The sequence below is a fragment of the Erithacus rubecula genome (genome assembly GCF_903797595.1).
Source record: "Erithacus rubecula genome assembly, chromosome: 19".
Lineage (NCBI taxonomy): Eukaryota > Metazoa > Chordata > Aves > Passeriformes > Muscicapidae > Erithacus > Erithacus rubecula.
The window spans coordinates 10,840,263-10,867,183 of NC_136671.1; the positions used below are offsets into that span (position 1 = coordinate 10,840,263).

General features: G+C 50.5%; 2 protein-coding genes across 5 annotated transcripts; one reads left to right on the top strand and one right to left on the bottom strand.

The window, feature by feature from the left end:
- Positions 1-2,006: 2,006 nt before the first annotated feature.
- CAMKK2 (calcium/calmodulin dependent protein kinase kinase 2) lies at positions 2,007-18,831 on the top strand. 2 transcript variants are annotated; one of them, XM_079322668.1, is made up of 19 exons: positions 2,053-2,145; positions 6,222-6,338; positions 6,752-7,214; positions 8,033-8,080; positions 8,472-8,525; positions 8,667-8,718; positions 8,810-8,943; positions 9,540-9,576; positions 10,323-10,344; positions 10,613-10,701; positions 10,925-11,124; positions 11,215-11,268; positions 11,726-11,799; positions 12,163-12,250; positions 12,497-12,592; positions 13,137-13,265; positions 15,111-15,211; positions 15,573-15,895; positions 16,008-18,831. In XM_079322668.1, exons 3-18 carry the CDS (start codon positions 6,918-6,920, stop codon positions 15,643-15,645), a joined length of 1,548 nt encoding a protein of 515 aa, XP_079178794.1. In that variant the 5' UTR covers positions 2,053-2,145; positions 6,222-6,338; positions 6,752-6,917; the 3' UTR covers positions 15,646-15,895; positions 16,008-18,831. The 2 variants fall into 2 exon arrangements, with proteins under 2 accessions (XP_079178795.1, XP_079178794.1); XM_079322669.1 differs by having other exon boundaries at positions 2,007-2,145; positions 15,573-18,831.
- Positions 16,507-26,921, bottom strand: P2RX4 (purinergic receptor P2X 4). 3 transcript variants are annotated; one of them, XM_079322671.1, is made up of 12 exons: positions 26,557-26,892; positions 25,853-26,000; positions 24,390-24,461; positions 24,223-24,295; positions 23,651-23,747; positions 23,436-23,516; positions 23,208-23,349; positions 22,751-22,887; positions 21,366-21,459; positions 21,216-21,281; positions 21,034-21,129; positions 19,660-20,325 (listed from the first exon to the last, which is right to left on the bottom strand). In XM_079322671.1, the coding sequence occupies exons 1-12, from the start codon at positions 26,847-26,849 to the stop codon at positions 20,308-20,310; spliced, it is 1,317 nt and encodes a 438-aa protein (XP_079178797.1). In that variant the 5' UTR covers positions 26,850-26,892; the 3' UTR covers positions 19,660-20,307. The 3 variants fall into 3 exon arrangements, with proteins under 3 accessions (XP_079178798.1, XP_079178797.1, XP_079178796.1); XM_079322670.1 differs by lacking the exon at positions 19,660-20,325 and having other exon boundaries at positions 20,376-21,129; positions 26,557-26,908; XM_079322672.1 differs by lacking the exons at positions 19,660-20,325; positions 21,034-21,129; positions 21,216-21,281; positions 21,366-21,459 and adding an exon at positions 16,507-17,794 and having other exon boundaries at positions 26,557-26,921.

A 26,921-nucleotide genomic window follows, 5' to 3' on the forward strand; every position in this document is an offset into this window, starting at 1 on the left:
GCAGTCACGGAGAAGTGTTCTGTTCTTGGTAGTGACATTTCCCAAATCAATGCAGGCTTTATGAACACAGGAGTACAAAAAATAGTGGAAAATGTAGGCAAGGCTCCTTTGTACTCTTTTTAAGTGGTATGCAAGGGGGAGTCTCATTTGAAATGTGTCCTTGCTTTTAACCTGTCTGCAGTTGCTGTTTACACTGCAGAAACAGATGGTGCTGGCAGAAGGGGAAAAGACAAGGTTCAGTCAGAGAGGTGTAACAGTGCAAAGTCCTGGCACTGTTGTTTCATGTGTCCTTGTACAGAGTGGGAAACAAGAGCCCCAGCTCAGCTGAAATGGTTTTATTGTGTGTGTTCTCCCCTCAGCACTGTGTGTCATTCACCTGCTCTGCTTTGATGGGTGAATAGATGGAGATCACAACTGAAGTATCTGGAGGGGCCTCCAAGAAATCTGGAGAGGGACTTTGGACAAGGGCTGGAGTGACAGGACAAGGGGGAATGGATTCCCACGGGCAGAGGGCAAAGTTTGATGGGACACTGGGGAGAAATTCTTCCCTGTGAGGGTGGGGAGGGAGGGCCTGGCACAGGGTGTCCAGGGAACCTGTGGCTGTCCCATCCCTAAAAGTGTCCAGGTTGGATGGGGCTTGGAGCAGCCTGGGACAGTGGAAGGTGTCCCTGCCCACGAGATGGTTGTTGAAGATCCTTCTAACCCAAACTATTCTATAACTGAATATGTGATGTGCTGGCATTGACTGCTATCATTGAAATTCTCATTTTGGAAGAAGATTTCATTTTGGCTGTAGTGTGGAATTTGAGGGCAGATGGGATTGCACTGCAGTGAGTGTAAACCTTTTGTGAGTGCCAGTCACCTGGTGAATATATAAAAGCTGAATATATAGTGAATATATAAACCCCAGGAGATACTCTGCTGGGAAGCAGTAGAGGTGGCATTGACAGCCAAGAGAAAGCAGGACCAGACCTAAACCTGGTTCTGCTGGAGCCCAGCCAGATAAGGAGGAAGAGAGAAGCACGAAGGTGTGGTTGAGACAAGGACAGTCCGGTGTAAGTTTACACATTCCATTAATTAGTGCTGCATCTGTGCTGTTGGCCGATCATCAGAGCCTTGATTTTAAAACGAAGTTTCCAACAGCAAAGGGGAGCCCAGCTCTGTGGAATGCTGCTGACAGCTTATTCCCTCCCAGCTGTTTTAACCAACATCGAGGAGTTTAATCCTTAAAATGTTTGGAGCACCTACTGCATCACGGTAAGTGTATAAACCTGACTTTTGGAGTGGCTTTCAAGATTCTGGTCAGAAAGTGTTTATCGACAAAGCTGGCATGGAGGCCTGGCTCTGCTCTGGGGAGCTCTACAGTGTCTAAGTGGTGCCCACAAATGAGCCTTGAAGCAAAATGAGGAAGAAGGTTTGGCCAGCTGTGGCATTTGCATCTGCTCAAGGCTGAAGCTGTTGCTTCATGAAAAGAAAACCGGGGGTGACGTTGGTGCAGAAATGGTGCTGGGTGGCAATAAAAACAAACCCCAAATACTGGACAAAGCAAGGGGCATGTTTATGGGGGGCTAAAGGTCGTGCCCGTGAGCTCTGTCTCAGCGCTACAGAGCTGCAACTTGTCCGGGAACTCTGGTGGTGGCCTCTGTGACATTTCCAAACCGCCCCTTTAGGTGATGATTTGGGCAATGGCTCAGTGCGGGGGAGCTGGCGCAGGTAACCCGGTTTGCCCCCAGCCGACCTGGCGCTGGAAGGCCGGTGTTCGCACGGGGCAGGGGGACGCGGGGAGCGGCCGGGGCTCCGCGCTGCATCCCGCGGGGAGGCGACCGGGGCCGCGCGGCCCGGGGGGTGGGATTAAACACTGGGGAAAAATATAAATAAACAAAAGAACAAAACGCACCCCAAGAGCGGTTTACAGGGGGTGGGCGGGCAGGATGCGGCTGCCCGAGGGGAAACCTGCCCTTCCCCGGGGCGGAGCGGGGCCTCCCTCTCTCCCTCCCTCCCTCCTTCCATCGCTCCCTCCCTCCTTCCCTCCCTCCTTCCCTCGCTGCCGCCGCCGGAGCGGAACCGAAAGCGAAGGCGGCGCCGGGCAGCCGCGCTCCGGCCCAGCTGCGGGGGCTGCGGGGTCCCGGGGTCGCTCCCCGGCAGGTCGGTGCTGCGGGGAGGCCGGGCGGGCCCGGGCGGGGGATGCGCCCGCGGCGGCGGAGACAAAGCCGCGCCCGGAGGGAGCGGGCGGGCGGGCGGGGGCGGCCGAGCCGGGATGGAGCGGGGATGGAGCCGGGGCTGGGGCTGGCGAACCGCATCGCCTCGGACGGGGCCGTGTCGCGGCGGCCTGTGCGGACACCCCGCGGTGCGGGCTCGCTGCTGTCATTTCCCCGTCCCGCCCGGGCCCCGCGGACGCCCCGCTGCCGCCGGCCCGACACGTGCGGCGGTACCGGCGGGTGCGGCGCGGCAATGGGACCGGGCGGGCACGCCGCGCGTCCCACAGACCCCACCGGGCTCCTGATGGGGGTGAGAGCCGGGATCAGGGGTGCCAGGCAAAGATAGGCCATGGGGTTGGGGAAAGGGAGAGTTTTAAGGTCAAGGGATAAGCGAGAGAGGGGATGGAGAGACTGTGTACAGAGGACGGGTCCCGTTAGAAGGCACAGGTTGGGTTGCTGCGAGTGACAGTGTGGTTAGGAGGTGGGATGCAGCCCTGCAGCCACGTGTATGGCACAGAGCATCAGGAGCATGATGGTTACAGTCAAGACCAAGAGCCGAAGTGAGATGACCACGGGAAGGTGGTGCGATGGAGCTGTGGGCTGACTGCAATGCTGAAGGGGCAGAAACCACCCCTGGGGACAGGACCAGCTTGTCCTCAGGGCCAGGGGGACCGTGCTGGGGAGAGGATGTGTGCTGACTGTGGGCACCAGAGCTGCCTTCATGGCCCACACCCACAGAAACAGCCTCTCTCCTGGGAGAAGGAGCCCCATCCTTCTCCTGGCTCTCCCCAAGCACTTTCTCTTGGGAAAAGCAGCCAAAAAATCCCAAAAACCCATACCTGAGTGTGCTGTGAGGGGTGTCTGATGCACCAGCGCTGTTCCGGGGAGGTAATTTGGAGGAGCCTTTGCTTTCAACTCTGCCCTAATGTATTTTAAGTGGTGTTCCACAAGCTGCTCTCATTTCCTCTCTTGTGGGCATCATGGGCTGGAGCTGATGTTTCCAGGAAAGCTGGGAGTCGCTTGGCAGTGCAGGACAAGGTGATGGAGGTGCCCTGAACTTATCCTGGCCCCTGCTCAACACCATGTCTGGATCTTATGCCCTTTTGGGATGCTTCTTGTACTGCTCCAGCAGCATTAGGCAAAATTATGTGACTCCTATTGAAACCTGCTGCTGGGTGTTGTGACACTACAATGCTACCAGCCTGGCTTTGCTTTTTTTCCCCAGTTCTTTCCACGATGTGTTGGCTCAGCCAGGCAGTGCAGGAGGCTCTTCCATTAACCGTGGGGATGATGAAAAGCTTCGCTGCTTGGGCACAGGGACCCGTCCTAGATGGACAGGCACCTGTTTCCAGTATCTCATAAATTTGGGTGTCTTCTGACTTCTAGAGAAGCTGCTGAGAGATTTTTTTTTTCCCATTAAAAGTCAGGTGAGGGATGCATATGGTCTTTGTATACTACAGTGACTAATATATTTTTGGCAAGGTCTGTGCTCACCCGTAGGAAGGGAAACTGTGATCGATGCCCCCGTTGCTGCAGATGACACCACTCTTGGCACAGGCACTTCCACTGCTGACCGTGACTGGGGAAAGCAAAATAGCCACTGGACTCTGCCCAGGGAGACCAATAACTGCCCCAGGCTGGCCCTGCTTGGCTTTCAACCAACCTTCAGCAGTAGCAAGGGAGGATCTCTGCGATTAAAATCAGCCCTCGTTTTGGTGTTTTGAGTTCAGTTTTGGTTTAAACAGCTGAAGTTGCACTTTGTGAGCTGACCCCCATGAAGGATGGATGGAGGGGTCACTGCTGAGCTGCCACCAAGTCTTACTCCCTTGGGAGGGTCTGATCCTGACACAGTGACACAAGTGTGGGGAAGGCGAGAGTGCTGCCCTTGCATCGGGGTAGAGAAACAGCACTAGGAGGGAAGTGCAGGCAGATGCATCCGTATGCTCTGGTTTAAATCCCTGCAGCCAGCGCTGGCTGCAAGGTGTCACCCTCTGCACTCACCAGAACTGGTCAGCATGTTCCCCTCCCAGCACATGCAGCAGGGCCAGGCGGGGCCCACACGCTCTCAGCAGAGCTGGGCTGGCCGAGGGGGGCTGTGAAAATCCCTCACCCTCGCGGGGGCTGATTTCGCTCCCATTTGCTTCCGCTCAAGCCACGTGGATGCTGAGTGAGAGGGAGAGCTGCTGCCAGGGTTTCACAGACCTCTTTTCATTTTAATATCCCTCTCCTTGCTGAATTAGATGCGAGACTGATTGCTTCGATAATCCTGCTGCAGCCGCTATGGGTTATGTATGGATTGCAGCCAAAAGCTGTGCCGATAAATCATTCCTATACACCAGGCTGTTATATTTCCTGAGGATTTTGTGGGCATGTGCTGCTCCCTTTTACATAAGGATCTGCTGGAGTTCATACCAGAATGTGCTGCTTTTCCCCAGGCAAGGGCCTGGATGGGTTGGTGAAGCCAAAGCCCCCAGGCTGTATTTTCTCTCTTTGGGATTACTGCCCTCGATTCAGCATTTTACTTTTCTCTCTGGTTGAGAATTCAGCAGTTCTTCTCCTCCTCCTCCTCCTCCTTCTCATATGCTTATTAAGTATAACAGTCTGTGTTCAACAGTGTGACCCCACTTCTGGGTTTCTCTCTGGGGAGGTGTCATCTCAAAGGGCAATTTCTTAAAACCCCCATCCTCTGACCCTTTGCACACATGCAGAGGGAAAACCCCTCTGATTTCCCACTTCAGCCAATGTTATGATGGGGCTTGGATGACTTTTAGTTTACAGAGCCTGGGGAAGTCTGCTCGAATTAATCAGACTTGATATGTTTATCCTGGTCAAGCCAATTAACTCCCGCCGGCCAGGACATGCTCAGCTCTCAAGTGTGACTGAGACTTTATAACTCAGTTTTGCTCAAGACTGGCAAAGTTTATCAGGAACGCTTGGAAATTGGGATGCAGGAGATGCTGTGGGGGCAGGATGGGATGCCCAGCCATGCTGTGGCACTGCTGGGGATAGGTGTTGCTACCAGCAGTGTTCTTGGGGTGGTTTCATCCCAAGGCTGCACTGATGAGCTGCCTTTTTTGGTGTGGCCGCAGAGCATGGTGAGGGTAGAGGGCACAGCATTCTGGATCAGCTCCGGCTTCAGGGCAGCTATTTATATGTGCCCACTGGAGGGGTGCCCAGGCCAGGAAAATGGCCTTAAGATGCATCCCTGTGAATTTAAGAGGAACAGGGGGCTGCCTGTTTGTTTTAATCCATTTGGGACTGCATTAAAACACTCTACCGTGGGCTGCCAGCAGCACTGTGGGGGGAATTTGACTTGGCTGGTGGCTCCTGGCTCTCTCATGCAGCAAAGCCCCATCCAGGAGCGGATTCAGCCCCATGAAACTCGGCGTTTCTGGAATAGTTTGTCCTTGTTGCTGTTCATTGGCTTATTTATAGCCTCCCCATCCCTGTGCTTCTCCATGCCTCGGAGCAGCGAGCGGTGCCGCGTTGGCTTCAGCTCCAGGCCGATCCCACTTGGGCACAAAAGCTCTGGTTTATAGATCAGTGTTGAAAACAGCAATTAGGGCATTGTGAAGCCTCGAGGACGGGGGAGACGATTTGATTTCTGTACTTGACCCATAATTTCTGCCGGGCTGATTCAGAGTGGTTGTGCTGCGGGTGCAGCACGGAAACTTCAATGGCGATGAGTGGAGCTAATTTTAACCGGCCGCCTCTTCGAGGTGTGGGAACCAGGCAGAAAAACGCCTCAAACTCTGTTCCTGCTTCTGGGCTGGTTGTTTCAGGATATTTTTTCCACTTCCTTCTGTGGCAACTTGTTAACCTAGAAATTAAAAACAGCACCAATGTTGGGGCAGGGAAGAGCGATGGTTTGCAGCCAACCAACCACTGAACAGCTCCAGGTGCTTTGAGGTGCCTGGGATGTGTGAATTAACATAATTTTCTCCTATTTTTTAATTATCACTTAATTATTTGATTAATTTTGGTTTTTAATTTGTTGCTAACAGTTTTCTCATTTATCTCAAGGTCTGGGGACCTGAGTTTTGCACAGAAGGCCACAGGGCGAGAAACAGGAATCACTGGTAATGATGGGCCGTGGGAGAAAGCAGTGAGCCAGGAGGCTGGTCCTGCACCCCACACTTGGTAAGTGGGTTCCTGTGCCTTTGAGCTGCTTTTTCTGTGGGGACTCGGCAGAGATGTGCCCACTTGGAGCAGTAAAGTAGGGAAGTCAGTAGAATTTATGCCGGTATAGTGCAATTCTTTATCCTGCCCCTTTAAAACAACCCCTTTGGAATATAATGGAGATGATGGAGTTGTTATTCCCTGAAGGTGTTTAGATAAAAAGGGTGGAAGGAGCAGTGGCGGCAGCCTTGGGGCTGAGACTGGCTCTCACCTGGGGTCTGTCCCATGGCAGGGTGATTGTGCATCCTGGTGCCATCCTGCACCACTGCCCTTGGCTTCCACCATTCCCTACAGAATGAATAAATCAATCTGTAGCACAATAACCAGCAGCAAATCCTTTCTAAGAGCCTGGCTGACCCCGCCTGTGTTTGCAGGCACATCTCCCCTCCACAGCATGGCCAGGATGAGGCCATCGGTCCCTCCACGCCGCCACGAGTCGCCAGCAGCTCAGCCGCCCCACAGCCCCTGCGCCGCGCCGCCGGCTGCGGCCGCCCAGCCCCCGCGGCGCTGCGGGACCCCCCGGCGCTGAGCCCCGGCAGCATGGCCTCGCTCATCGTGGTGACCGAGCACGAGGGCGCGGGCAGCGCCAGCGAGGAGGAGATGGAGGTGCCCGGCAGCGAGGCCTTGGGGGATGGCCGCAAGCTGCACCTGTCCGGCCGCAAGCTGTCCCTGCAGGAGCGGCCGCAGCCCGCGCGCTCGCCCGGCCACGGGGACGCCAACCAGCGCTTCATCTACCCCTCCCTCCCTTACTCCCCGGTGACGTCCCCGCACTCCTCCCCGCGGCTGCCGCGGCGGCCCACGGTGGAGTCCAACCGTGTGTCCATCACGGGATTGCAGGTGAGGGGGATGAATGTTACAGGGGAGGGGGATGAATGTTACAGGGGAGGGGGATGAATGTTACAGGTGAGGGGGATGAATGTTACAGGGGAGGGGGATGAATGTTATAGGTGACGGGGTGAACGCTGCTCCTGCGGTTCTCCTTCCCCCATCTACCTGGATTTTCCCACCATGGCATTTCTTGTTTGTGTTTTTTGGGATTAACCCCCATGGGAATGTCTGCAGATGTGTGGCAGGGGGCAGTGGAATATCCTGGGCCATGGGGACAGCCCTCAGGGAGGTGAGACCCCAACTCACCGGTTTTTGTGCCTTTTGCTGATGCCGCCAATTCTCACGGCTGTGTTTGATGGGAGCCAGGAGTGTAGCGCAAGTTTCTTTCTTCACCCCTTCAAAATAAAGAAACAGAGAAGTTCACTGAGATCTAAAGAGAAAACAGGCTTGCCTGCCCCCAGCCTGACAGAAAACAGGCAGCAAGTGGCTGCTTTGCCCAGAAGAAATAAAATTACTCGGCGCCAGGTCGCCAGCATTAAACCCCTCAGGGCTCTGGCGGTTCGTTGCTCTGGTTCCACATGAGTGGACAGGATGGGATCGCCTGCCCTGTTAACATTTGCAATTAGCCATATATAAACACACCAACGTGTGCCTTGGTGGGTGGCTTTTGTGGCTCATGAATCAAAGCTGCCCAGCCCCACGCGGGTTCTTGGGCAGGACAGGATGGGGTGTGAGTTTGCAGAGTTTTTGCTGGAGATTTAAAAGGAGAAGAGCAAATGGGAGCAGTTTTGTGGCTTATGCCAAACTAACCTGCTCTCTCCCTGCAGGACTGCGTGCAGCTCAACCAGTACAAGCTGAAGGATGAGATCGGCAAGGTGAATATTGGGTTTGGGTTGGGAGGATGTCGGGCTTGTTTTCACTTTCCAGTCATGGGAATGCTCCAGAATGGGAGCAAGTCCAGCCACTCACAACAGCACGTCTTTGTTGCTCTCTGTTCTGTTCTAAGCGGTGCCAATTGAATTGTATATTTTTAAAATTATTACTAATTTTCCCTCTTCCCCCTCCCACCCACGCAGTGGGGCATCTGAAGCTTTTCTTTGCTGTCAGTGTGATGTCAGGCTGTACACCCCCTGCTCGTCCCAGCATCGCCCACCAGCTCTGTGATCCCTCTGGGGTGGGTTTGTGGAGGAGCCCAGAGCCCAGTTTGGTGATGTGGCTTTTGTGGATTGTCCCTAACTTGTGCTCCATGGCTGTGCCCCTCTCCAGGGCTCCTATGGTGTGGTGAAGCTGGCCTACAATGAGGATGACAACACCTACTATGTGAGTAACACACAGCCCCAGAGTCTGCAGCAGGGCAGGTGGGAGGGGGATGGATCCCCTCTGCTGACTCCCTGCCCCATCCCACCAGCCACATTTTATCCTTGACTTGCCCCAAATCCTACATTTGTTCCCCTTTTGCAGGCAATGAAGGTTCTCTCAAAAAAGAAGCTGATGAGACAGGCGGGCTTCCCCCGTAAGTGGCAGAAAGCCTTTAGGGGTGGGGGATATTTTGGGGATATCCTGGGGGTTGTTCCCAAGGGGACACATCTGTGCCCTTCCCGCAGGCCGCCCGCCGCCCCGCGGGGCCAAGGCTGCTCCCGAGGGCTGCCTGCAGCCCAGAGGGCCCATCGAGCAGGTCTACCAGGAGATTGCCATCCTGAAGAAGCTGGACCACCCCAACGTGGTGAAGCTGGTGGAGGTAAGTGCTGGCCTCTTTCCAAAACTCATCCTTGAGCGTGACAGAGACTGAATGCTGCAGGGATGGGCTGGGTGAAGGGGAGTGACCCCAGAACAGGGTAAGGACAGGTGTCCTGCCTTTGGGAGAATTGTGTTTTCCTTGGTTTAGAGGATTTTTTTATTCTCACTTCCCAAAAGATGTTTTCTTCCCTGCTCAGAAAAGGAAATGCTCAAAAAAAATGTTTCTTCTGTGGAGGAAACAAGTGCTGAGACAGGTTTTGGGGAAGAACTGGTGTTTCTGTGAGTTCAGCAGTGCAGCTGCCTTGCCCTCCACCCACTGCCTGTATGGAACAGTCCAAAATCAAGAATTAAGGATGTGCAGGCTGGAGTTTATTTGGCTCATGAGTCAGATGATGCTTCCTGTGTGTTTAAATATTTGCTTCCTTGAAGTACAGCTACATCTCTGTCCTCTTTTTCCCTACTCTTGTGGGGAATGAGCAGACCGTGCTGATGGTGCAGATGGTGCAGAACTGAGATGGCTGCTAAATAAAATATCACAGTGCTTAATTTGCAAAGGTTTCTTGGCATTGTTTAACTGCCTTTTTCTTCTTTTGGCAGGTCCTGGATGACCCCAGTGAGGATCACCTGTACATGGGTAACTGCCCACTGCCCTGGGGTTTTAGAGGGATGGGGAAAAAGGTTCCCACTGTGTTTTGAAACAGCTCTGTGTGCAGGGCTGGGTCTCTCCTTCACTGTGGGTATAGTCTGGATGTGCTGGAGGAGCAAATGAGATGCAGTCTGGGTTGTGAACAGAGACAAGAGTGCATTATAGCACTTTATTGGTGTTAATTTGACACCAGGGCATGCTTTACCATGAGAGGCACCAGTGTTGATGCTCTCAACAAGGTTGAAGCTGGAATGATAGAGTTTTATTTCTCTGGCTTTGGGAAAAAGGCAAGAGTTTTATCCAAGGTACAAATCTGCCTGCAGACTGCAGTTGTTGCTTCAGGTAATACACAGCTTTTGAAGAAATAATTTTCTTTCCATCAGTTATGTTCAGCCTGTACTAGTGGAGGAGCATGTGATGCCTTCATGGCCCAGCACTGAGGTTTGCCCAGGGTGTGGGCTCAGCCTTTTTGGTAGCAGAGTTTTGTGTGCCATGGAGGGCACTTCACAATGCTGGAGCTCAGCACTGAGAAGATAGTTGGCAGCATCCCCTTAACTGAAAATGGGAGCAACCCAAATGTCACGTGCCTTGCATAAGACAGCATCTCCTTTTTAAAAATAAAATATTATTTTTAGAAATTTTGTCATTAAAATAATTGCTTTTGTGCTGAGGCTGTGCTCACAGGAGCCATACCCTGTAAGTGATCTGTAATCACCTTCTCTTTTGTGTTGCAGTGTTTGAACTGGTGAAGCAGGGGTGAGTACTAAATTCCAGATTTAATCCTATTAACACTTGAATGTGAGATGGGTTTGGCCACCCAAGGTGGGAATGTGGTGCAGAGGTGATGGGGAGGCTCATGGTTGGGGCTTGAGGTTTGAGTAGCATTTCCCCAGCTTGGTTACAGCTGAGAACTGTGTGCCTGTGTTTGGGGTTGTGTACTGTCACCAGGCAGTGGCAAAGCCTTCAGGCCCTGTTTCAGCACATCCAGGTGGAGAATCCACTGCATTCTCTGTTGCCTTTGCAGCCCTGTGATGGAAATCCCAACCTTGAAACCTCTCAGTGAGGACCAGGCTCGGTTCTACTTCCAGGATCTGATCAAGGGCATTGAATACTGTAAGTGTCTCTGCAAAAAGGTGGGATTTCTTATTTTTGGGTTTTTTTCTGAACACCTGGAGCTGGCCTTTCTGGTGTGCAGTGCCTTTTCTCATGCTGCACAAGGGCTTTTAAAGCTGGGGCTGGTTGTGGTCTTAGCAGAAAGAGCCACATGGAGCCCTCGAGGCTCCTTTGCTGCAAACCAGTGCTGCTGCTGCACCACTCACTGTCCCTCTGGCTGCAGTGCACTATCAGAAGATAATCCATCGGGATATTAAACCTTCCAACCTCCTTGTGGGGGAAGATGGGCACGTCAAGATCGCCGACTTCGGAGTGAGCAACGAGTTCAAGGGAGCTGATGCCCTCTTAACCAACACAGTGGGCACTCCTGCCTTCATGGCCCCAGAGACCCTCTCAGAAACCAGGAAAATCTTCTCTGGAAAGGTATTTAATAGCAATTTGAAGGGTCTTGGACTAACCTTGCACACACAGGAATCTTGTTGTAAATTTAACTATGCTTTCTTCATTCTGCAGGCTTTGGATGTCTGGGCCATGGGGATCACACTGTACTGCTTCGTGTTTGGGCAGGTAATGAGATGGATTTTTCAGTGCTGTTAGTGTTTTGGGGGGTTGGTTTGTGCCTCCCATGTTCCAGGTAATCAGTGGGACTGGCACCTTGTGTCCCTGTTAGAGCTGAGTGGAGATGAGGATGTGTGGATGGAAATGGGAAACCTTTGTCTGTCCCTGGGATGGGTGCAGCCAAAAGGATTTGGTTTCTCTTCTTCCCCAGTGGAAAAAATTCTGTGCCTGGGCAGATTTTTTAGGAAAGTAGCTCTTATAGTAATGGGTAATTTTTGGTTGCATGTTTTTTTCATTGTGTTTAAAAGCAGACATTGATATAATTGGAAATCTTCTGGAATTTCCCTGTAACTGGATCTTTGCCCTCCTTCAAACCCTGTGAGATCCTGATGCTCCTCTGGCTGCCCCACTTCTGCCCCTTAACAGAGGGTGTTGCTTTCCTCATTGCTCTTTTTCTTCATGGTAGTGCCCTTTTATGGATGAAAGGATCTTGAGTTTACACAACAAAATCAAGACCCAAACGTTGGAGTTCCCAGACCAGTAAGTACTCAAAAACAAAAACAACTCATCAACCCTTATTTTACAGCTCATTGAAGTTGTGTCTCAAGCACTCCCTGGGAAGGGCTGGCCCTGCTCTGCTGTGGTTTTGCAAAACTCAGGCTTTGAATTGGCCTCTCCCTGCTCTCTACATGTGGGATCACACTTCACATTGCCTCAAAAAGGAATATTTTGCTTTCTCCGGGGTCTGGAGAGGAGGGGGTGTACAAGAATCCAGAGCTGCTTCCCTGTTGGGGCTGGAGTCCAGCCCCTCTGCCCAGAAGGCCCATAGTATCTGGCACTGAGGTATAGAACAGAGGCATCCATCCCTTTCCTCATCTCATCTTTCCTTTCTTCCTTCCACAGGCCAGAGGTTACTGACTTCTTGAAGGATTTGATTTCCCGGATGCTGGATAAAAATCCCGAATCCAGGATTTCAGTCCCAGAAATCAAGGTACTGACCCAGCTTCCTGGTGCTGGCTGTGGCTTCACTTCTCTTGGGTTCTCCTTGCTCAGCTTTTTTCGGGAGTCAGTTTGATCGCGCCAGGCTAGGTCCTCCCCCTGTGCCCAGGGCCCCTGGGCAGGTAAGTCCCAGCTCCTTCCCCTGCTCTGGGACCTGCTCAGCTTTGGGACCTTTGGTGCCTATACAAGTTGCAGGCAAAAGGAAATCCCCTGAGTACAGTTTTTTCCCTGCTACCAGGAAAGTACTGTGCAACAGCCTTTCGCAGGAGATTTCTGGTCCTTCGCCCCTGCGGGAGCCTGGAAGGGGCGAGAAGCTGAGAGAATGGAGACCAAGGTAGGGGGAAAGGATTGTGGGGGATTGTGGAACCATCTGTGCTCCTCCTGCAGCTGACCAAGTCACCAGGTGTGTGGGCAAGAAGAAATGGGATCTGCCTTCAGTTGTGGATTAAACCAGGTCCAGGACGAGGGCTCGGTGGGTCTCCCCATCACTGCTGCTCATATCTGTGGACTGGAATAAATCTCTCCTGCCTCCTGGTGCTGTCTCATCCCTAAGATGAGAGTGAAGATAGGTCTCCTTCCCTGAAGTCCAGAGATACCCAGTGCTGTAGGTCACCAAGGTTATGGCTTGTTTGTGTAGCTGGGGCCAGTGCTGGCTCTGGAGGAGCCACAGCACAGCATTTTCTGCTGCAGGCTGTGCAGCTGCTGGCAGTGCTGGGGTGAGCTGGCTCACCAGTGACATGGCACAGCCCTGCCCTGCTCCCTGGCGTTTCAGGAGCACGTAGGGGCCATAGCTTGGATTAGGAGATGCGTTTGCCAGGCTTGTGTTGAGTTATGAAAAAGGGGAAATCGTTCCTGACAGGCTGTGTTATTAATTGAAGTTGCACCCTTGGGTCACCAAGAATGGAGCGGAGCTGCTGCCCACGGAGGATGAGAACTGCACCCTCGTCGAGGTGACAGAGGAGGAAGTGGAGAATTCAGTCAAGCACATCCCCAGCCTGGCCACCGTGGTGAGTACAAAGGAGTTGAGCCTATGGATGTACAGTGGGGTCCACGCTGCTTTTTAGGGTGGCTCCAAACAGCTGGAGGTCACTGCTGAAGGGAAAAGTGTTGGGCAGGATTAGAGCAAAGACCTTCTCTCTCTTGGAAACAAGTGCTGCAAGACACTTGGGTGTCTCAGGGTCTCAGGAACTCAGTGGACCTCACAGTGCTGAGGAATATTTTAGAGCAGTTCCAAAAGTAACTGTCAGTGTCAGCTGGTCTTCACACTTGAGCTGGCTGTCTAAATATCACTCTGTTCAGGGCAAAAGAGCATCTGGTCCAGAACCTGCCCATGGCCAGGAGCAGGTGTTTTGGCCAGGCACAAGGAGCTCCTGCCCTGTTCTGCCTGTCCAGCCATAGGGACTGTGGGAGCTTCCCAGGATGGAGATTTTATCTGGGCCACAACGTGCATCAGCCCCCGCCTGGAGCTATTCTTGGTGACTTCATCTCATCTCTTTTCAAGCTCAATTTTTATTCTCTGCAACCCACTGTGGTGGTGAGAACCACATTGTAATGCTGTCCTGTGTGCAAAGTGAAATCCTTTCTGGTTTCAAGCCTAATGATTTCTTTGGGTGCCACTAGCCCTTGTGTTAGGAGAAACAGCGAGCGACCATTCACAGTTCCCTGGCATGGTGTTATCTTCCTGTAGGCACCCAGACTGTGATTTTTTTGAAGAACAGGTTTCCCTTTGAAGCCCCTTTTCCATCTCATAGCTGTGCCCACATCTGTCCTCATTTCTGGAGTTCTTTCTCTTTTGGGTACCCTGTAGAGGTCTCACTGACTGCAGACGTATGAATACTCAAATTCTTGCTGTGCCTTGTGCTGCCCAGGCAGAAAAAGCAGATGTTGCTCTAAAAAGATCACCATTGATCAGGGGTTTACCCCCTTTTTCCTGTTCAGAGGGGACTTGATCAGTAGGCTCAGTCCTCCCAGCCCTGTTGAAGGCCAGGTGTGTTCACCACAGCCCAAGGCAAATCAGATTTTATTGCACCTCTTTGACTCTTGAATAACACACTGCCTCCAGGCAGATGTGGTATTTTCACATTTGCATTTGATCTTCAAAATTACCCTGTGGTGCCTGACCTTTGTGCAGCCAAGTGCAGGCATTGATGCTCCAGTATGAGATCCACTCACATGGCTTTGAGTCTTAGACACAGAATGGCTCTCTGTGCCCTCCTGGGCAGAGAAATGAGACACAGAGGGATGAGAAGCAACATCAAATGAAGCCAGGGGCTCTCAGGGATGCCCCTGCTGAGGCAGGGTCCAGTGCTGCTCACCTTGTTGTCTGCTCCCACCAGCAAAGCAAGTTGGGGTATGCCAGGGAACAATTCTGACACATCTCTGTTCCCACCAGTCTCTGATTGGTAACTTTGTATTTTGTAGCCAAAACTGGACAAATGGCCAACTTTTCAGTTTGGTTTCAGATGAACATTCAGGTAAAATTGTGCCAGTTCCTTCTCTTCTCCCTTTCCAGTGAATTATTTTGCCCAGGTAATCATGGAGGACTGGGAATTTGCAGGTACTGGATGCAGTAATCAGTAAAATGTACTTCTGGGGAGGAAAGAAACCTCCCAGACTTGGCTTTGTTCTCCTTTTCAGCCTCTTACACCTAGTGTGGCTCTTGCAAGGGTTTCAGATGAGGACACAGCCCCTGTATTAAGCAGCTGGAGACTTGCTTCCTTCAGATTTTTACTTACAGAGAACTTGACTTGTTTTCACTAGTTTTTTTAATTACTTGGGCATGCAAGCTGGATGTTCCTGTTGCTCCTGAATGAAGGAAAAGCCCCCTGATGAATTGCATTGTGGTTTTGCAGATCTTGGTGAAAACGATGATCCGGAAGAGATCCTTTGGGAACCCATTTGAGGGGAGCAAGAGGGAGGAGCGGTCATTGTCTTCGTCTGGGAACTTGCTGCCGTAAGTGTCATCTCCTCACCTTGGCCCCAAGAGACATTTGCAGCTTTTTCTGATGCTCTGGAGGAGAAATTAAATAGTTGGGCTTTGAAACTTTCATGGGGGCCATGACTGTGACATTCACACCCCATCTGCTTGATCTGTAACTGCTTTATGGGATTTTTGTGACATGGAATATCCTGCTGTTCTGATGGGATGAAAAACATCTTTTTATGGCACTTCCAGCCTGTTACCTGGGGAGAGATGACACATGCTCAGCATCCCAAAGATCCCATGGCAGGGAAGGGTCAGAAACTGGTGTCTCATGGCCTGCTTTGCCTTTTTCTGAGTCGCTCAGCAGCTGTTCTATTTCCTTTGAAAACAGAAAACAAGGCAGTGAAGACAACCTGAAATGCAACGACTTGCCCAACGTGGGAGAGGAGGAACTTCTTTCTTGAACGTGAACTTTACGGTTCTGTTGAGCAGCTCAGTCCAGGGCACGTCACCAAGCGTGCTCTGGGGACGAGGTGACCAGAGCCCAGAGCAAACACAGCATGACACGGCGCTATCTCAGTACAATGCTGGATGTAGAGCTCACATAGCAGCATGTTATCACACCTTATCAGATTATTGCCATAAACACGGAACATCTCCCATCCCTTGGACTGCTGACTTCTGGTGGGAGAGGCGCTGGCGGACAGCGGAGAGGTGAGCGGTGGTGGTGAGCAGCAACAGGGCTTTGCAAAACAAAACCCACAGCAGCCAAAGGGAAATGTGTTTGGAACTGCTTTTAGCTGGTTTTAATGCCAATAATTTGCAGGGACTGACGCCAGCGTCCCAGGGGCACGATGCCCATCACGTGGCCGTGGGCACGTGCGGAAGGGTGAAGCTTTTGCCAAGTGGGATACACAGCAGTAAAACCAACCACGTGTGCACTTTGAGAGTTCACAACCTACCAGGAATGTTGTTGCATCTATTTCTTGTCGTTCTGGTTTGTTTTTAATTGACACCTTTTTAACTGCATGGGAACAAAGCAAAAACCCACCTTTTCAGCTTTTTAAAGAATGCCTACCTTTGTGAGCCAAGTTGTATGAAACAGCATCTTCAGGATGTTCAGAAAGTGAGGTTAATTACCTCCTCAGGTAATTAACACCTTTCCAGAGGCCTTGGTGTGACCAGGACTTGGTAAGTTAGGTATTCAGTGTATGAAAGGAAAAGGTATTTAAGGGCTTAAGTTCAGTTTGAACTATTTTTGCTGCAGACATATGAGTGGAAGGTGGTGTTTAGAATGTTTTAAACAACAGAAGAAGCACTAACAGTTTGTTTCTAAATCTTTTACTCGATCTAGGTAGATATACTATAAAATATAAAATTCAGGGTAAAATCCTTCACTTCCATGTACATTACATGGTTTACTACAATTAAAAATAATACAACTTATGCTGTTTTTAAAGTATAGACTTAGGGCTTGCTTAGAATTTAAGAACTTAATGATTAGCTAGTAATTTTCAAAGAAACGTTTGTTTTCCAAACTCTTAATCTGGATTCTGGGGCCAATGCTATGTATTTTTTGCAAGTTTGTTACCAGTAATTTGTGAATGCCTGTGGATCAGAGGCTTGTTAGTAAATTAAGTGTATATCTAGTTCATGGATTGTTCTTACGAAGAGCTCTTTCACCTTCAGTCAGATTTCTCTGATTATTTGTGGTGCTTGTACAAAACAACAATCTGTCATGTGGTGGGAGAGACTCTGGTGTCCAGACTCACTTTCCCAAGTTCTCTGGGCTCGGACAAAGCTGGAGAATGAGGAGCCAGGGTTTGCCTGAGGAAAGGGGTCATGGTAAGTACAGCTGTTCTGTGGATGCAGCATGGGACTAGGGGGAAAAGGTCTGATTGTTTTCCTTTCTCAGTCTGATGTTGTTGTGTGACCCTGAATGAGGCATTTGATGTACCTGACAGAGAAGGAGGATTTGAGTCTCCCAGGCTTGTGAGGGACTGATAAGGTGTAATTCTTTGGCCTTGGGAAGAAGGCACTAGGAGACTGCCAAGTGTCTAGATTAATGGTAAGATGTCTGCTTGTTAACCCTGGCCTTTAGAAAGTGGCTGTTCCCTTGTCTTCCTTTATTTTGCCCTGGACAGCACAAGCAGCAGTGTGCCAAGGGCTTTGGCCCTGCTGCAGTCAGTCCTGGCCTGGTAATTCCTGGTTAAGACTGGGTTCTGTTAAAGCCAGGACAGCATTAGCAAGGTGCAGATGCCTACCCAAACTGTCCCTACACCTTTTGATCACTTGAAGTGATGTTCCCCCCTAAACTGCAATTTATTATGGAAGTATTGTGCTGCTGGCCTCTCCCAAAGCCAGCGAGGACAATTGGTGGTTTAGGAGCAATACTATGGAGTTTGGAGCCATAAGACATGCACTGTTTTCCTCCCATTTTAGTCCCAGGCTATGCCAAAGCCCTGCAGCTTCAGCTATGGGAAAACCAAACAGGTAACTTGGGGGCCAGCACTGCTACAGCTGCCTGCTCCCCCTTTCCTACACAGGACTTTTCATTGTGGAAATGTGTGTGAGTGGGCAGCCTGGTTTTCTAACTCTGCAAGTGGACTTGATCTAAAAAAAACAAAACAAAACAAAACAAAAAAATACAACTAGGGGATCCGATTCTTTGTAGGTAGTGCATAGTAATATGTGTGGTGTGTTTACTAGAGGTGTGTTGTAGAGATCTCTGTGCTGCCCACCCCTGGTTGTGATTTGTCAGGTGAGACAGTTTACATTGACCAAACAGGTCTGCCAGTTGTAATGCAGCTTCTCAACAGCTGTACCATCTCCCTGATGCCCAGCCAGTCCCTGGGCCTCAGATACTCCCACTGATCAGTGTCTGACTGCCTGCACGGGCTTGGTTCTAAAGGATGCTACACTCAGCACTTCCCCAAGGTGCTCTCCAAACCAAGTGTCCCTCGGTGCAGGCCCTGCTGGGGCTGCAGCCAAATGCACATTTCGGAAAGAATCGCAATGTGGATTTTTCTGGTTGGTCAGCTCTGTTGAAAGCATAAAGGGTGGCCGTGTGAGGGAGATCTCTCTAAATGCATGAGCTGTTAGAGAAGCTGTACTGTGTATATAGACCTGCTCAGTTCCCCAGCTGCTGTTCCTTAGTAGTAATGCTGGCTTTCTCCTTATAGTGAAGTGAACATTTTGCTTGTGCCTTGGAACTGGGCGATAGCTTGATTTCCCCATCTCCCTTCCTTCCAAGCAAGCCCGGTGCTGACTGTGGGCTTATTGCTGGGTACTAAGCCTTTTTGGCTCTGAAAGCACACAGGAAAGTGCTAAGGGGAAACCAGGCCTCTTATCTGAGTAGTTTTCCATGGTGGTCCCCTCTTACCTATCAGGCAATTGATCTGTTTCTTTTCTAAGGTCCTGAACTATTCCTGATTTTTATACTGTTTGTTTAATGACCAAGGCTTGTTTCACTCCTACCCCTTTATTATGCATTTAACTTTATCAGGTGTATCAAGTTTAAATACTGTGTATTTACCACTTTTAAATTATATTACCTAAGAAGAAAGAATAAACCGACAACTAAGTGTTTTTCCACACAGGTGTTCAAGCTTCACTGTACAAGTTGAAATAAATGACATGCAACCAAAACAGAGTTAGTTGATCAAGTGGAACCATTATTCTGTTTGAGTGGTCTTCATCAAGCTGTGAGTTTGGTTGTTGAAAGAGGAATATGAAAGCATTCTACTGTGTTAGTGAAGTCTGGTGCTGTACCACTGCTGAGGATCTTGGGCAAGGATGAGACCACAGCAGCTCCATCCACTGTATAATCCAAGCTGAGCATTCACATGCACAGACTGGAGCACTGATTGTTGGAGCTGAGATACAACTTAGTGCTCAACAGCAGAGACATAAAGAGTAAAGCAAAATGATAATGCTGTGGTTTACCCACTGTGCTGCTGGGGAAAGGCAGCCAGGATGCTGGAGGTATGGAATAGATCCCAGGGCTCTGTAACACCAGAAAAGGTTCAGAGAAAGGGATGACATGGACTTTGTGGGTCAATATTATCACTAGAGGTGCTCAAGGCCATGTGAATGTAAAAGCCAACAAATCCACTTCAGTCAAATTGTGTAAACTCATTAAATGCAGCAGCCCAGCCACAGGGTTGGTGTGGTGGTGAAAAGCACAGGAGGTGTGCCAGGGAATAACAGGTCTGTTCTTCCATGCAGTTGGTACCAGCACTCAAATAAAGACCCTAAGATCTTGGTCTCTGACTTACAAGTCTTTTCTGTTGGAGAGACAACAGACATGGACAAGGTTTCAGGAGAACCAAGGCAAAAGCAGCTGTAGTTGCAGCAGCACTTCTGCTGAGAGAGTCAAGAGGCAAAGGCCTCAGAGCCCTGGCACTGATAGCCACTAACACTTGGTATGTGGAGAGAAATGAACAATCAAAACACAGCTTGCAGAACTTCAAGAGGGCTGAGGGAAGGTAGTATTTTATTAAAGTAAATTTTAAAGTAATAGCATAAAAATTAGATGAAACAGGAAAAAAAAGTTCTGTAACCAGTAAGCCATTTATCATAGCACAGTGGAGCAAGGCTGCTTTATTTTGGTCTGTGGCCACTGGAGCTTGGGGATCTAATTAAATAGTAGGTACAGGCTCAGCTAATCTTCACAATCCTTCAGGGAAAGAAAAATGACAACAGCAAGGAGCTGCTGTCCGAAGGTCAGGGACCTCCTGGCACTGGCCATATTCACTCTAAGGAAGAATCTGTGCCTATTGTCCTGTGCCCTCTGCTGTCAGTGAGCTCAGGGACAGTAGGACTGGCAAAATGATGATTCCAGAGCTGTCCCAGGCTCAGCCACTGCAGAGGTCTGACATAAAGCACAATTTTCCCTCTGTGCTTAGTGCAAATAAGCTGGAAAGACAGCAGACAAGGAGCAGACCCAGTTCTCCCTGGGACTGGCTGCCAAGTAGTAAAAAGTAGTGAAGATGGTCCCTTTCTCAGTTTGGTTTCCCACTTCCTTCCAGCAAAGAGGGGGTGGTCTCATAGCAGGGTCAATAAATTTCCAGCAGCAGTTTAGAGCAGCAGTTGGTGCTGCTGCACCAGGAGCTCAGGAGTTTGTTTCATGTCTCATCAGCTCCCTGCAAGGATCAGAGATTACAGTTCTCTGCCAGAAACACTTCTTTCTCCCCCTTCCAATCACATAAAATCCTTTGCACAGGCAAGCTACTTCCTGTTGCTCAGACTTTACTTTTCCAGTGACATGAGGTGTCTTGATTGAGAAATCTGCCCTTTGCAGCCACACTTAGCACCAAGAACAGGGCTGTAGGGCTGAGCTTGTCTTCAGCACCAGTCAAGCAACCAGCTAAATCCTACTGACCAAACAGATCATTTGGACCCTGGAGGGAGCTGTCACTGGCTGTGAGCACACAGGTCTCAGGAAATACCAACCCACTGAATGGGTTTTTTCCCAACTGCAGGAACCCCAAAAGCCAAGAAGAAAGGATTTGATGGGAACAGGGGCTGTTCCCTGCAGCTCTTAGAAGGCAAATGCCAATGACTGCAACCCAAAAAGGAGGTGCAGTAGGAGCATGACAAGTTCTTGAACATATATTTTCCCCTCTAAGAGTGGTTGCCCAGGAAACATGACAATATTTGTTTCTAGTGCTCTTCCCTGCAACAGCTTTGAGGTAAAAATTAGCTTCTCTGACAAAGACAAAATTTCCTTAGAACTGTGGTTCAGAATCCCTATTTGATGTGATGATGACTTTCTACATCCTGTTTCAGAATCTCTGTGAAGTCAGAGGATGAAGCAAGTTTGCCTTTACCCAGCCTTTGTTGATGCTTACCAGTTCATAATCCTCCACATATTTGTATTTCTTCTCCCGATAGTAGTATTTCTTCTTCATGCAATACAGAACAAAAATGTCACACAGCACTGTTGCCTAGTGGAGATGGAAAGAGTTTAAGGCAGTGATCCTCAGAACTGTGGCACTAATCCAGAACTGAGTCCAAGTGCAGTGCCACTTACCACACCAAACAGCGCTAAGCCAGAGCCGATGTTAATCATGGTAGGAATTACATCAAATTTTCCTGCCTAGAAGACAGTCACAAGCCTGAGCATGCTTTTCAGCATCTCTGAAAGCCCCTGCTACAGGACCTCCAGGAACTGACAGCCTACCTTTCCAAACACCATGATATCAAAGCGGATGCCATAAGCTTTGACAAGTGTCCTTGAATCAGTGCCATCACTATTCTTGTAGTATTTTGCAAACCTGCAGAGAAGACAGGTCAGAGCTTAGCTGGGAATTTTGAGTTTTATGTGATCATGCAACATGGTGTGTTACCCATCCCAAGAGGATGGGCTGAACATTGGTACTTCCAGCCACAAGCCCCGAATGATGAAGATTTCAGGGTGGCAAGCTCATACAGTAGAAAAGCCCAAAGCAGGTGAATTCAAGACAACGAGCAACAAAAAAAAATAAGGAAACTTGCAAGGCATAGGAAGTGGAGAAAGCCTTAGCAGGGTAGCAGGACTAACGGGAAGGAATTCGGCTACACGAGAGGCGGGCAGGCGGCTGCAGGGGAGCAGGCAGCCGCGAGAGGGCAGGGCCGGGAGCGCCCGCTCGGCTCCGCCCGGCACACAAAGGCTGCTCCGTGTCCCGCACTGCGTGACAGCAGGCAAACGACAGGGAAAAGAGATGGGAACAAATAAATGAGATTACACTTACTCCGCCATGTGGTTGACTAAGCCAGGAGGAAGCAGAGAAGAGGGTGGAAGAGAAGAGGAAGGATTGGTAAGGGGTTGTACCAGAGTCTGAAGTTATCAAGAGCATTTCAGATCCAGCTGCAATATCTTCCAGATGGTCCTGATACCCCAGCACCTCCCAAACACACATTTGTGCTCTGCACAGCTCCTCAGCAAATTCATCCAAGTTCCACCCAAAGATCCTTTGTGCTAAGCAAAAATTTGTGATTCTAGAAGTAACAGCCCTGAGCCATGTTTCCTCACAAACAGGAATCCTGCAAGGACCTTGGCAAAGGGGCCAATCTGTATTATTACAGTCTGAGTCTGGATGCAAGCAGCTGCCAGCTCTGTGCTGGTGTTCTACTGGAAGTGCTGGACTTAGCTGTACTGGCCAGAACATGTATGTGATGGTGTATGCCAGGACACTCCTGCTGCACATCAGCCCATAACAGCTATTCAACTGACAGAGCTGCTTTCACAGGTTAGTTTTTCACCATGCTTCAGCCTCCCAACCCCACTGCAGTCTCCTCAGATTCTGCCCTATCAGCACACCCTGAGATAGTCAGTAGTCCCATTGCCATCCCATTGAGCAAACAGACACCAAGAAGCTGATGGAATCAGTGGAGCTTCACGGACCTGCCCCCTCTGCTATGGTTTGCACACAATGAAGATCCTGCCTGCTTTGTTTTACAGCATTGAAAAATCTCTCCAGGTTTTCTACTGTTGCTCTCCAAGCATCACGGAAAGCCCCAAACTACCACAACAGCTATTGCAGATGGAGCTGAAGGGACACCAGGTGTCCTCCACAGCCACATTACCTGAAGTTGTAGCCAGGTGAGACAGTGTGGGCAGAGTCCTTGTTGTCGAGGCGCCGGAAGGAATATTTTGGCACACAGTGGGAAGCAGCTCTGTCCAGGTTGCAATCCCAGTTGATCTGCAGAGCCATGACTCCACCCTGGCAAGTGGAGGAGAGGAGGTGATGGGCAGCCCAAGTGCACAGCCAGCCCAGCACTAGGCTCTCTGCTGACCAGGACCTGATTTACTGGCTCTAATCCCAGGCTCAGTCCAACACTCTTTTCTGCTGCTACAGAACCTTGCACATAAACCCACCCAAACAAAGCAAGGCCAATTATTTGTTAAGTAGAATTGACTCCCCTCCCTCTGGCCATCCTGCAGCTGATCTGCATTCTGTGGCTCATGCCACGAGGCAGAGGAGCCAACCTCTACCACTCATCTAAAACCATCTGATGCCCAAGAGAAGGGTCTGCCAAATACCTCCACAGCCATTTCCTGGAAGTTCTGCCCTGCAGCTTCAACTATTTTCCCTAAACGGAAGATAGGGCAGAAAGGATCTGTCTGGGCATCATAGATGCAATTCTTGAGGTAGGTGGAGTTGATAGTGGGGAGGATGTTTCGCCTACAGGAGAACAGAAAGAGGAGAGTTGTTGCATCCCCTTCACTGCCCATGAGACCAGACAGTGTGATGACCCTCTCACTATTTACTTGTTGAAGTTGAACTTGCGGTACCAAATGTTGTTCTTCACCAGAAGGGTGAAGTTCTCAGCTTCTCGCAGGAATGCTGGCCTGCAAAACAACAGGGAAACACAAACAGCCTCTGCAGAGTCCTTGGTGCTCATCTCTTCAGCAGCTCAGTGGGAGAAGCATAGGCTGGGTACCACGAGCCTGCTCTTAGGAGGGGCACTGTGTAGAGCACTCACTTGGGTATGTGGTAGTCATCCTCCACGGGGCACCACGCAAAGACTTCACAGGTCTTAATGCTGCTGTTGTATGGAACACACTGCCCAGTCTGGATGCCTGGAAAGATGTGTGCATGCAGGTACTTCTTAGCAAAACCAGGCAGCATCTGACCTGTGACATCCCTTCACTCCATATGGTGAAAGCACTTTTCCCAGATGTGAAGTGCCACTACCAAAACCCATTATCTTCCATTGCAAGTGTAATTTCAGAGAAAGAAGCATCAGGTGCTTTTCCTGAGTCAAATCCTCATCCATGGGAAATACTGCTTCAGGGCCTGAAGCCATGAAAAAGCTTCACACTGCTTGCTAACTCACCAAAGCCCACATCTACCCATAATCCACCCAACAATCTAAATTCATCTGGTCTAAGTCCACCAGAAGAAAAATCTGAGCTTCTCCTTCAGTTCTATCACATGTGAGAGAAAGAGAAGAAGGAGACTGAAGTGAAATGCTGCTTCTTTCACAGCAGGGAAGGCACAGCACAGAGGCACCACAACCCAGACTGAAAGGAGCCCTTGCAGCAGGTTTCTTACCACTGCTGTGGGTACTGACATATCCTGGAACACAGTTGTTATTCACCTCACACTTTGTTTGATCATCTGGGAGCTGGAGAAGAACAATAGTTACGTAAAACTCTGAGAACCCTCTCCCCCACACTGCCACCCACACAAGGCAGGATAAAAGCAGATTCTGCACCTACCTCCGGGCAGTGGCCTTGGCTCTGGTTCAGTGTGAGTATCGCATTGGTCATGACAAACACGGTGTTCTCACCCTGAGCATGCAAAACAAGCAGGAAAATTAGGAGTGACAGTCTGCAAAGAGCACCCAAGGCACTGCACCAAACATCTTTGTGTGACAGAGCACAGGTGGCCCAGCAGAGGGGACTTGCTCTGGACACTGCTGGTGCAGTGCTAAAAGAGCAGATTCCTACGTGCATTGTTGTGTTTAGCCAGAGGAAGGACTGTGGAACTGGCAACTCTTTCTGTCCTCCCACTCGGCCCAAAGTTCCTCATTCACATTATGAAAGCAGAGCTCACACAGCTCCTCAGGGGAGTTGTAAGGCAGGCACAGAAATAGAGTTCCAGCTGCAAGTCAGAGCACAACTCCCACTCTTTCTTTTTGCAATGTATCAGTTAGGAGTTTGCCCAGTCCTGTTTCTTCAGGAAGCACTATTTTCATTACTTTACTTTCACTACTTTCAGATCTGTACAACTCCAGATCTGTCATCTGCTTCCGCTCCACTGATACGCAAATGTGACCACTCAGCCAAAATCTGGCTAAATCTGTCTTTTTTTCTGCACCACATGTCAAGCAGACAGAGGCACCCATGACCAGCAGCTTGGCTGTGCCTGCCCAGCCCGATGGCCCTCACATATGGCCCACACACACAGATTCCCACAGATACAATCAATCAGTAACAACAATGCTTCCTGTTCAATTCTGCATCAGGTGACTTGCAGGTTGTTCCTGTGGCTTCTGCCAACAATTTAACTTGGGGTTGTTTGCTTTAGAAAGCAGTAAGAAAGATGAAATGTGGTTATTGTTGCAGCTTCTTCCTGATACCTGCAAAGTTCTTTTTCCTCTGCCAGGAGGAGAAAGTCTTTGCAAGCTTTTGTGGACACCTTGGACAGTGGGATCAGTGCACCCCCACAGAAGGAAAAGCTCCAAGAGGAAATTAAAGCCCATCTGAGTATCCAAAGGGGGCTTATAAAAAGGAGGGAGGGGGACTTTTTACACAGGCAGATAGTGGTAGGGTAAAGGGGAACATTTTTAAACTAAAAGAGCAGTCCTGGCACAGGTTGCCCAGAGAAGCTGTGGCTGCCCCATCCCTGCAAGTGTTCAAGGCCAGGTTGGGCAGGACTTGGAGCAATCTAGGATAGTGGCCCTGCCCACAGCAGAAGGGTGAAACTAGATTATCTTGGTTGCTTCCAAACCCAGACCATTCTACAATTCTACGCAAGCACACACACACAGACACACTTTTCTTGCAACAAGCTTCCCCAGGGCAGATGCTCAGCATGATCTGCAACAAAGCAAAGCAGCTTCATTCTCTCATATCATAGCCACGTTGGAGCCAAAGCTGCTCCAGCTCTCAGTGGACTTTGGCAAAGCACTATCTGTTTGTTAGAAAACCTTCTCTCTGCATGTGAAAGTGATTGATACCTGAGGAGGGATGACATAGTCAGCAACATCCCAGATCCTGGCTCCCAAGAGGGATGTGTTTGTCAGTGCTACTCCCTTCACCTTCGTGGTTACAGAACTGACCACAGTATCTGTTTCCTGGTAGCCCTTTTCCCACAGAAAAACCCACCTGAAAGAGAAGGATTGCAAGAAACAATAGATAAACACCATAAACAAGCTGAGGCCGGAATTTCTCATTTTTCCATGTCACTTCAAAGGGCCATTCCAGACAGTTTCACAACGTTTCCTTAGAAAAGGGTTACCAGATTGCCAATCTCCTGTCTGATTGTTAGGGTGATATTTTTGTTTTCAGACCGGTTTGCAGGGTCTAATTTGCTTTTATGCCCAGCTGGGGGAACGCCAATCATCTCTTGAGACGGACGTGCTCCTGAGGGGCCCTCGGGCCATTCGCTTAAAAGTTGGACCTGATCCTTGTGGGATCCTTTCCAGCTCAGAATATTCCGTGATTCTGTCCACAATCCCAGCTCAGGCTGCCCAGTTAAGCAGTGCCACCACGCTAGTGTCGCCGTTCGCGGAGCTCCGGGCTCCCCTCAGCCCCCTGGACCCTCACGGATCCGGCCCCTGAGGGAGGGGCGGCTCCCGCCCCCAGCCCCGGGCTCCGTCCCTGCACAGCTTCCCCTCAGGGCGGCCGCCCCGGCACAGCCGCGGCCCCGCCGCCCGCTCACCCGATCACATAGGCGAGGATGCCGAGCTGCACCGCGCGGTTGATGAGCCCCACTTTGCGGCTCCGGATCAGCACGATGCGCGGGGTGTCGTACTCGAAGAGGAAGCTCTTGAGAGCCCCGCACAGCGCCATGGCGGCGGCCCGCAGGGGAGGGAGGGCGGCCGGGCCGGAGCCGTCCCGGGCCGCGGCCGCCGCAGCCCCACAGCGCCCCGAGCCGCCCGCCCGCGCTCCCGCAGCCCCGCGGCTCGCGGCTAAGAGCCCGGGGCCGGCGGGGCCGGCGGCATCGCCAGCCATGGACTTTCCACGCTGTTTTCACAGAATCACAGAGCCCATCAGGTTGGGAAACACCTCTGAGATCGTAGAGGC